This window comes from Protopterus annectens, chromosome 2.part0, assembly GCF_019279795.1.
Source record: "Protopterus annectens isolate FY-2018-M chromosome 2.part0, PAN1.0, whole genome shotgun sequence".
Classification (NCBI taxonomy): domain Eukaryota; kingdom Metazoa; phylum Chordata; order Ceratodontiformes; family Protopteridae; genus Protopterus; species Protopterus annectens.
Genome location: NC_056728.1, coordinates 963,499,416 through 963,510,828, shown reverse-complemented (window position 1 = coordinate 963,510,828; position 11,413 = coordinate 963,499,416). Strand labels below are relative to the sequence as shown.

The following is an 11,413-nucleotide window of genomic DNA, read 5'->3' as shown; positions in this document are numbered from 1 at the left end:
GGATGATTTTATTGATGGGTACTATTGTGCATTTCTTGGCATTTAGTTTGTACATGGCTCTGACACACATTATTTGTCAGTGTCAGTCATTCAAGGAGAACATTAGTGTCGGTGGGGGATCCTGTTAGTGCTTCTGTGACACCCCTGCACTGGCCCAGTAATCAAGGATCCTCAATCCTCACCACTGGTAACAGTGAGGGACGTACACAGTAGGAGGATGACAAGTACACACACAGTAAAATACATTTTCCCTTTAGAGCACACAGAGATCACAGTCAGTCTGAGGCTTGTTTCTCCCTCTTTCTCCAGATCCCCAATAGGACTCCCCATTGGCACAGCTGTAGGGTTAAGATCTCAGCTGAGTAGCCAAGCTAAGACCTCCGGCACCCTCTCTGTCCAGCTAGTGCTTTGTGTTCCTGCCCAAGTAGCTGACACGCACACTTTGAGATTTGATTGATATACAAATACATACATACCTGGGAAAGGCTGGCACAGGTATAATAGCTATGCCACCTTCTGCCCACACTATAAGTTAATACCAGCTGCCACCATCCACTCTTACTTATCAGCTACTATAAGGCCCTTACCATTTGGATTAATAGCAACATTAGGATTAGTCGCCCTTTCTAAGTGTGACCAAGCCTTGCAAGGCTATTTAGAAGTGGCCTGTACAGTGTCACCAAATACATATGCAAGCACGCTAAGATGTCTCACAAATAGCCACAAGGATATGTTTAATAATAAATGATAAAAGAACAAGATAATACTCAATCAACACAGTTACTTCAGAATCACAGGAATATATTTTAAAACATTACAGGACAGTCTCCAATAAATGCAGAAAACATCTAAACTAATCTTTACTATATTCATATCTCTAAGAGAGATACTATGCCCCAAGTCTTGCATACAAACATGAAGGCAGAAGTGCTGAGTGGATGTTTCTAGGACCAAGACAAGATACAAAATGCAAAGTCTCTGCCTGAGAGAGTTCTTAAATTAATATCAAGCATTACTGCTGAGTCAGCTTGGATGACATCACTCTTGGTCACCTGCCTTCAGTTCCCAGGCTAACAGAAACTAACATCTTTGTGTTAAAAATACACATTTCTCAGATGTTTGCTCAGAACTGGAAATTGTAAAACAATTAAACACTTTTTTACATTTTAGACCTAGTAATTACTTCTCTCCAAGACAATAGGAAATCCTCTAGCTCTAGACATTGTGTCTGTTTCACTGGAACTGAGAGAACACAGTCCCTCTGCACAAATATGGGCCATCTATACACCCTGGAAACTACAGACCTAATGAGTGTTCAATTTCTCTTCCTTCTATCTCTCACTACCCTGTGTTCTTGTGGTAAAACTTTATTATTAATTCAGCTGCACAGTAATGTATCCTGTTTACCTTTGTTATATCATATGAATCTCTATGAACAGTCCTAATTACTGTTTTCATTTGTTTTATCAGACTTCTGACTTTGTGGCTTTTATTCATTTTCTGCAGTCTATTTCTTTCATTGATCTTGATATGTGTGTCCATGTCTATTAAATCAAGCAATTCTTCTCTTAGCTCATTTTCTTTCAAACTGAGGGTACATCCCTTGTTTTCCAGTTCCTGCCGGTTTTCTGTAGAAGATTCTATAGCATCTTCCTGTGACACAGTCTCATCAATTTCATCCTGTGCCGTCCGTTGCTCTATCAAATGGGAACTCACTGGTCTATCACTCCTCAACATTGACTGCATCAGTTTCCAGTTTTCTGTTCCTTCCCTTGCTGTCTAGCTTCAAGTGAATGTTTATACTGGCTTCCTGTGGAAGCCTCCAAATTATCTTCATATGGCACCTGACCAATAGCTTCCTGTTTCACTGGTTTCCCCTTAATTTGTATATCCATTACTCTATCCTGTTGTGATACTTTCTGAATTAGATTTTCTACACTGAATCCTTCACTTTGCAGGTACTCCATAACCTCAGTTTCTGTTTCTTTAACTTCTCCATTACTAATCTCCTTTTCTACTTTTCCTCTTTGTCGACGTCTTTTTTGCATTGTATAGTTTTCCATGTCCGGATTCCTTTGTTTGTATTTCTCTTCAAATATCTTTGGTGTTGCTCTTTTTGTATTGGTTAGTTTTGCTTTTTGCTTTGCATAAGTATTACACCATATTAAATCTCTTTTTTTCTTTCCCATGTCCATATTTTTTCAAATGTTTCCTGATCTTCCTGTTTATCCCTGCTTTGGGGACTCGCTCCATCCTGTTATGATTTAACCTGTGTTAGACCTACAGCAAATCCTTCACTTCGCAGACACTCCTTAACTTCAGCTTCTATTTTTTTAACTTTTACTATACTGGTGATCTTTTCTACGTTCCATCTTTGCGATATTATTTTTTATTGTGAAATTTTCCATGTCTAGATGCCTTTGCCTGTATTTATCTTCAAATATCTTTGGGGATGCCTTCTTTGCCTTCTTTACATTGATTAAATTGGCTTTCTCCTTTGCACCTTTATAGCTGATCAAATGTTCACAGAGCTTTAAGACAGATTTTTCAGATTTGTAGTCTTGTCAGTCCTTGTTTCCCCTAATCCTGACTTTTCTCAAACAGTTTATCTTGACTCTGGGGTATCATACCATTTTGGAATAAAATGTGTCAGCTGTACTCTAAAAGGGAGTGTCCCTTTTGGTAGAAAGTACCTTACTATTTCCCATAATGTCTTTATGATGGCACCATATGTGTTTTATTACACAGAGTCCTAGGTTTGTGATAACCCTGTTTTCCGTTGCTCTAAGTCTCTAGGTGACCAGTAGGCTTAGTAACCCTTTCCAATATCCTCTTGGCAGAGTCTACTGTACGACAATAGTTTTTTTGTGGGTGTCTTTTTGGAGGAAAGCTAGATGATCTGGATTCTGGCTTCTTTGATATTCACAGTGCCACCCATGGATTAACAAAAGACTGAATATCCTTATTGGATATAAAAGTAATGTGCTTAGCAAAATGGAGAATTGAGTTTTTGTCTTCCATCCATCCATATATGCTCTTAAGTAGAAGCGGACTACTGCCTTTACCATATGTCTTGCTTTCTGAAAACATGAGAGGGAAATGCTTGAGTGCCTGGGATAAGTTGTATCTGCTGTGCAGACTATATATTTAGCAAATAGTTCTATGGGTTAATACAAAGTGTGATATTGTTATGGTAAATACACTGCACAGGCTAAAAGAAAGTTATGTATTACAAAAGTGTAGTTTAATTCAGTTGAGTGCGTATGGGGATTCTTATCAAGGCTACTTAGACTTTTGTACTGAAAAGCAGCATGTTCAGAAACTGCAATGCGAGGAGTATAAATCCTTAATGGTGCAGATGGTTTGCTACTGACAGCCAATTTCCCTTTGTGATCCGGTTCTGTAACACGGCTGGTTGCAAAAGTTACAAGCAGGTGGAGGAATTAATGTAGAATAGAATATTTCCTCAGATTAATATCAATAGCATAATTAACTGCTCAGTCATTGAAGAAGGGATGTGCCTCCTCATAAAAATTCACAGGAAAGCAGGCAATCCTTGCCTTTTCTGTGGTTTGTAATAGTGTAAAGGTAATTCATGAGTTCATTATTGACATTGCAGGTTAATTAATGTTTCTGATGTAGAGGTGGTAAGATTTCAAAGAGCCTATTCTCATAACACAAACATTTTATCTCATTGGGCTTATTTGTACAAGGATAGAAACTATATTTTAAAAGGAGATAATGAAGTTTCTGTGCTTTGAGCAGGATGAATTAGAACTTGTCAGGGTAATTGCTTTTAGTTACAAATGAAATTATATAAAGTAGAAATTGGCCACTGGCAGAATGCAAAAGAAATTTATTAAGTAAATAAAAGCAGTTTCGACAGAAACCATCTTCACTCAACCAGCCTAATTTATATTATGATATGAAAGCTTTTGTTAGACCTATACTGTTTTGATTTTGATTTCTTATAGCTTTCAGTATGAGACTGTTTAAGAATATTTTTTTTTCTTCTTCTTAGGGAAACAGAGATTCAGGCCAGGCAAGAAGGCCTTAATGGAAATCAGGAAATATCAGGAATCAACTGACCTCTTGCTTCGTAAACTGCCTTTCTCTAGGCTTGTAAGTGAACACATTTGACTTAACTTCTGTAGAAAGAACAGAAGATTATCTGTGACTCACTTTATGTTAACTTCAATTATGATTTTAATATTTTTCAAAAATTTAAAACAAAACATAAATATTAGGTGTTATGTAGTCCAATCTCGCCTACATTCTTACCCTTGGGTTCTCTGCTCCGACTCGGCCATACTCTAGCTCAAAGTCTTCAATTGTCTCATGGCTAAGAGGTATCCCATACTGCAACGCGCCCATCCCAGATCTCGTTTGCCACTCGTTACGCTCAGACGTGGTCTCACTCTTGGCCGTGGCTAAGTATAATTTTTCTTCTAAATTCAAACAAATTGCTGACCAAAAAGCTATTTTCATAGCTACCTTGTGTGTGTTGTTCTGCTGGTTGTGTGGCCGGTTCCGTTGGCCTTTTGGTATCCCGTTCGTTCCTTGTCTCCACGGGCTAGGCCCGTTTTTCAGTCGGAGGACCTTGTTTTCCCTACTGTCCAGTTGTAGTTTTCCTATCTGTTGGTGTTTTGTTGTTTCTATGGTGTTAGTCTCTTGTTTCCTGGGATAGGCCCGTTTAAATTGGAGGACCTAGTCCTCCTTGTGGTTGTTCGTGGTCTAGGCCGTTTCAGTTAGAGGCTCTAGTTTCCCGCGCCCTTCTTTGTTTGTTTGTTTTTTGGTGCAAAGGTGTTCCTGTGTGGTGTGTGGAGTATTTTTGTCAGCATGTCTAAAGATCCCAAAGAACACAGGCCTTTGGGCTTTAAAAAGTGTGTAGAATGTGGTTACAAGATGTCATTAACTGATGGGCACTCAGTGTGCGTGTACTGCTTGGGTGCTATTCATCTCCAAGAATCTTGCTTGTTCTGCCACACTTTCAGTCCCTGTGTACTGCAAAAGAGGAAGAACAAGCTTATCTTAAAAGGACTACTGAAACCTTTCTTTGAAGAAGACTTGGAGAGGTCTTCTAATTCCAGATCCTCTCCTTCCAAACTGGACAAGAAATCAGAGAAAAAAAATCTTCAAAACAGTGCTTTCCAGCACCATCAGTTTCCTCTGAGCCACCAGAGAATATCGCTAAAACTACTGTTAACTTCTTCAGCTCTATTGGCTTCGGTGCCGACAGAAGGCAGTACACCGACTATGTCGACATCGGCTCCCAGCATCTCTGAGCTGGTGACAGATATTCTAGTTCGGAGTCTGTCTCCAGTTCCACCACCGGTTTGTCCGTCTCATAGGTCTCCCTATGTAGGGAGATCTAGATCTCCGACCTTATCCTCTAGGTCCTCTTGGACCCTCTCTGATGACGATGTTGATAGAGTGGTACAGAAACTACTCCAGTCATCAGTGCTGGCTAAATTGTTTTCGGATCCGGCCCATTTAGCCCCAGAGCCCATCCTCCCCTCCTCTTTGGCTGTTCCTCCTCAGAGCCTTTCTTGGCTTTCGGAGCCAGAACTGTCTGTTCCGTCGGATGCCATGAGGTCGCTTCCAGTAGCCCCTTCTGGCCTCTCTGCTCCGATCTCCACTCTGACACCATCGGCGCTGTCCACGGGGTCCAGGATTGTTGGTTCACCGGTTGGACCCGAGAGGGAGGTCTTGGATCGATCTTCTTTGGCTCCTAGCCTTCCTCTCAGTGCTTCGGCTCGGGTGAGCTTGGGTCAGACATCGGCTTCAGACCTCATCTCTTTGGCTCCAAGGGATGCTACCATATCTTCCATGGTCAGTCGACCTTCGGAGCCGGGGGGGAATCAGCTTTTGAGGTCATGAGGAGCGTGCTGGCCAGGTCTTCAGCTGCATCATACGGCACTGACACTCTGCCCCCTCCTGCATGGGTATCAGTCTCGAATCACCCTCTATCCATGGACAGAGGAGACCCAAGGCCTCAGGATACCTCCATGAGTGGTTCCCAACTTTGAGGTTTCCCCAGAGTTTTTGCCTGAGGAGCCCCCCAGAAAGGGTGTGCGCAAGAGGAAGCACGTTGACTCCCAAGATGTCTCTCTCACATCTGACACTGACCTCGAGGAGTCAGAAGGGTCCCCCAAGTTATCTTCTGAAGATATCACTTTCTCAGATATCCTGGAAATCTTGAGGCAGCGAGGTGACTGGCCCTCCAAATCTCCTTCTGAGGAGGAGTCTGTGTTTCTAAAGGCCTTCACGTCTCAACGGAAGGTGTGGGAAACTCCAGACACTATGGAACCGGTCCCTAGGAGACCCAACAAGTTTTTGTCCGCTCCTCCAATCAAGGATTTTCTTACGAAAGGCATTCCAGTAGATACCATGGTGGTGATGGTAGCAGCCACCAAGAAGGAACTTGCTGAAAATTCATCTACCGTCCATCCCCCTAACAAGGAGTCTAGGGCCATGGGCAGGTATGGGAAGCATGTGTTTTCCTCAGCGGCCTTTACACTGCGGTCGCTGAACTATTTGTCCCAGTTTACACGGCTCCAGAGAGAGCTCCTGGGAGAGTCTCTACAGGGTAACATTTCTGATGTTGTGTTTCAAAAGGTCAATGCTCAGATGTCTACCCTAAATTCCATTACCAACTCCTCCATGAGGCTGATCTGGTATGCAGCCGACGGCGTGAGCAGGGCTGCGGGTTCCGGAGTCTCTCTTAAGGAGACACTCCTGTATGCGCCTGTGCAACTTCGCGGAGGCTTTCAAGTCTACTTTCACCAAGACCCCCTTTGACGGTTCATTCTTATTTGGAACCAAGGTGAAGGACACTCTCACTAGGTGCGAGCAGGAAGGAAAAACCCTGCCTGCCTGCCGTGGGAGTCCATTTTTCCATGCCTTCTAGACCTTACCCCAAGGGCCAGAAGGGTGAAAAAATGTGGTTCAGAAAGTCACAGAGGTTTTTTCACAATGCACAGAGTGATTGCCCCTCCAGAGGCAGACGAGGGGGTGGAAATTCAAGTAGATGCTACCCTAGAGGCAGAGGAGGACCGCGTAACCAGGGGGGCCGGGATTCCTTTCGTGGTTCAAGGAGGACCGCGTAAGCAGGGGGGCCGGGATTCCTTTCGTGGTTCTCCCTACCAGCGCTCTTGAGGGGAGGCCCAACTGCATCTCTGGAGCCAGTCTGGGGTCGCATTTCTCTATACACAGAAGCCTGGTAAGACATCACCCAAGACGAGTGAATATTAGAGATAATTTCCAGAAGTTATCATAGTCCCCTTCTTTCTTATCTCCCTCCAAACAAAAGAATCCCAGACGGCTCCACCCAGTCACAGGGATGCCACAACTTTAGAAGTACAAAAGTTGCTGTCAAAGGGAGCCATCCAGCCTGTCCCCGCAGACCAAGTAGGATTAGGGACTTATTCCAGGTTCTTTTTGGTGCCGGATCTCAGCCGTTTGAACCTTCATGTAGAGAAGTCAAGTTCCTCATGGTCACGTTACAGTCAATTCTCCTGTTATTAGGGAAAGATGTATGGATGTGCTCCATTGACCTCAAGGATGCTTTCTACCATGTCAAGATGGACAGGGCATCCAGAAGTCACTTGCTCTTTCGGCTAGGAGCCAGTCATTTTCAGTTGCGCGCCCTGCCCTTTGGTCTCACCACAGCCCCCAGGGTGTTCACCAAATGCATGGCAGTGGTAACGGCTCACTTGAGACGTCAAGGATTCCAAGTGTTTCCGTAACTGGACGACTGGCTCCTATCTGCCACCACCAGGCGTCTACTGCTACAGACCAGGGACACTGCTATTGCGCTGTGCAAAAGTCTGGAAATTACTCTGAATTGGGAAAAGTCTGCCTTGTTGCCTTCGCAGCGTGTTACCTTTATCGGCGCCGAATTAGACACGGTGCTCATGAGCACCTTCCTACCCAGAAGAGAGAATTCAAGTTTTACAGCAGCAGGTCTATGCTTTGCTATCATTGAAGAAGGTCAAAGCAAAAGTGGTCCTCCAGTTATTAGGGACCATGGCTGCCACGATTATGCTACTTCCTCTTGCTGGACTGCACATGAGGCTTCTTCAGTGGCTAGTTTTTGCCCAATGATCTCTACAGCATCTCCCTCTCGCCTGTCTTATTCTGATTGCAGACAAGTGCGAGCAGGATCTACACTGGTGGCTTCAGACCAGCAATCTCAACGCGAGCATGCCTTTCGTTCTTCCTACTCCAGTTGCCACGGTGACCACAGATGCTTTCCAGATTCGGGGGGGGGGGGCATTATCTTGGCAGGACAGTCCAAGGCACGTGGCAAGAGCACGAGACCCATTTGCATATCAATGTCTTGGAGATGAGTGGTGCTATTAGTGTTGCAAGTACTTCAGGGCTTTCTTCCTCATGGGACAATTGCAATCCACTCAGACAACATGTCAGTGGTATGGTATCTGAACAAACAGGGAGGAACCAGGCCGTATCCCCTTTGCAGGGAGGCACTTCGAGTGTGGCAGTGGCAGCATCTTCCTGATGCTTTCTAGTGGCAACGCACATACTGGGGAATTCCAGCGTGATTGCCGACAGACTGAGCAGAGCTATTCTGATGCCTCACGAGTGGTCCCTGAACGAACAAGTGGCAGAGCAGATTTTCTGCAGATGGGGGTCAGCCTTGCTGCGTTTGCCAGCATTGAAGAGGACTGGCAAACAGGACGCAGCCTTGCTGTGACCTGTTTGCCAGCCCTCTTCAATGCCAAATGCAGCAGCTACTTTACCCTTATCCCCCTGAAGGGGGAGGCACCCAGGGACGCTCTAGTTCACGTTTGGTCCTCTCGTCTTCTCTGTGCCTTCCCGCCAGTCCCCCTGATAATGAAGGCTATTCAGAAGGCACAATCCTTGGGAAGCAAGATGATACTGATTGCACCACACTGGCTTTGTCAGATTTGGTTCCCTTTTCTCCACCCTTATCTAATGGACGATCCGTGGATTCTGGACCCAGAGCCAGATCTGCTGACTCATATGTCAGGGCAGTTCCATCCCTCCATTCAGACCCCTGAAGTTGACAGCAGGGCTACTCCAATTCCATCCCTAGTCAGGCTTCATGATTTTTCCCTGGAAGTGGTTCATATTCTGTCTTCTTCCCACAAGCCTTCTACTAGGAGGATTTATTCCAGTAAGTGGAAGAGATTCTTTATTTGGGCTCATGAAAGGTAGATTGATCCCTATACAGCTCCCATTTCATCAGTTTTAGAATTTTTTCCTCAACTGTTCAGCCAGGAATCAGCTGCGGCAACTATCAAAGTGCAGTTGGCAGCCATTTCTACTTTTCATGTTGCTAATGAACCCAATCTAATGGCACACAAGCTTTGTAGGGCTTTTCTAAAAGGGATTATGCTACTTCGACCTCCAGTCTTTGATCCTGTAATGCCATGGGACTTCAGTTTTGTGTTACAGTGGCTTACCTCACCTCCCTTTGAGCCTGCAGCAACTTGTGACATTAACTTTTTGTCTTGGAAGACGATCTTTTTGATAGCCATCACTTTGGCTAGGCGGGTCTCTGAACTCCAAGCTTTATGGGTTTGGCCCCCTTACTTGGTATTTCACAACGATAGGGTTTCTCTGAGACCTAATCCTTCCTTTATGCCAAAGGTTGCTTCGGTTGTCAACCTCAACCAGTCCAATGAGCTGCCTGTATTTTTCCTTGAATTCTCTAACCGGGCAGAATTTAAGTTTCATCAGCTAGATGTTCACAGACAATTGCGTTTCTATTTACATAGAACTAAAGATATTAGGAAATCAGATCAACTCTCTGTCTCGTTCTCTGACAGTAGACTTGGGGCTCCAGTTTCTAAAGTAACTCTGTCCAGATGGATTTCTTGTTGCATTTCCTTCATTTATACTTCAAATGGCAAGGAGTTACCCTTTAAAGTGAAGGCTCATTCTGCACGATCGGTGTCCACCTCTACTGCTTTTCAGGCTGGGATGTCTGTGGATGATATTTGTGCTGCAGCTACATGGGCATCTCCTCACACCTTTATTAGTCACTACAAATTGGGTCTGATATCTAGAGGCAGATCTTCCTTTGGTTCCACAGTGCTCAGGAGTATTTTTCAATGCGCCACCCAAGGTTTAGGTGCTGGGGACGCTGTCCCAAGGGTAAGAATGTAGGCGAGATTGGACTACATAACATCAAGAAGTTGTGTACTCGCCATAATGTTCGATGTATGTAGTCCATCTCGCCTCGCATTCTTACTAACCCACCGACCTAGCCCCCCTCCTGGAGGGACCTAGAGGTTTTAGTCTCTGGTTTCAGTATCCTTTTTTGTTGGGTTGGTTCTTCCTTTCAGCATGTTTATGTGTGTATGTGAGCTTGCAGCAAACAAGATCTGGGGTGGGCACATTGCAGTATGGGATACCTCTTAGCCGCGAGCCAATTGAAAGCCTTCGAGCTAGAGTATGGCCAAGTCGGAGCCGAGGTTCAGCTCCAAACCCAAGGATAAGAATGTGAGGTAAGATGGACTACATACATCGAACGTTATGGTGCGTACATAACTTCTTGTTTTAAAAACTTGGTTGTTGAATAAGAGGGCTTTCTTTTACATTACGTAATTGTTTTGCCAGTTTGCATCGTGTGCCTCTTCACTCTCTTGTGAGCCTGACTTTGTGGATGTCTCTGTGAGGTCTGTTGTGGACTTGGATCTGTAAATTCATATGGCTCAGATCCACAAGCGAGATCCTTGCTGTTCGTGCATAGACCAGAATCTGTGATCTTAAGTTAAGGTGATCTTCTCGGAGCTCATGTCAGTAGTTTTTTTGGGATTTCTTGCAATGCCTGCATCTTCCGGTTGCATTTATTACAGGAGAGGTCATGTTCAGCCCAGAAAAGCAATCTTCAAAGTCTTTGAAGTGTTGACGTGGTTGCTAGTTTCCTTATAAATCTCATTATTTTTCTGCTGTCTTGTATGGGTTGCTGTTACATGGTGCACAGCCATTGAAAGGTGCCTATCCTTGAATAGGGCACTCTTGGACAATAATGGTTAAGGCTTTGCACCATTTTCATCTGAAATGGAGTATGAAGATGCTTGTCTAAAACACTAACATTTTGAGTGCTCTGGGGTAGGAGAATAATGACCTTCAGCTTAGTTGTGTATTTTCATCCTTGATGGCTGTTTAGCAGGTGAATAGGATTAAAGGTGCCACATTAGTTCATACTGTATTACTAAGAACCATGCCTGGCTTACAGGTATTTTCACTTCCTTAACAACATTAGAAGCTGATTGCAGATTTGGCAGTTTTTGCTCTTCTCTTGCTTTTGGGCTACCCTTTTTCCTGGTCTCCATGAGCTTTTGTTTGCAGATTTTCTTCTAGTGATCTACAGTTAGGTACAGAGCTGAAGAGTCTTACGTAATGTCCTTTTAGTTTCCTT

General features: G+C 44.1%; 1 protein-coding gene across 1 annotated transcript in view; it reads left to right on the top strand.

The window, feature by feature from the left end:
• LOC122793324 (histone H3-like centromeric protein A) overlaps positions 1-11,413 on the top strand; it is a 94,622-nt gene that overhangs the window by 58,232 nt on the left and 24,977 nt on the right. The window contains exon 4 of the mRNA XM_044061220.1: positions 4,022-4,122. Within this exon, the coding sequence (XP_043917155.1) occupies positions 4,022-4,122 (101 nt within the window). The remainder of the gene's footprint in view (positions 1-4,021; positions 4,123-11,413) is intronic.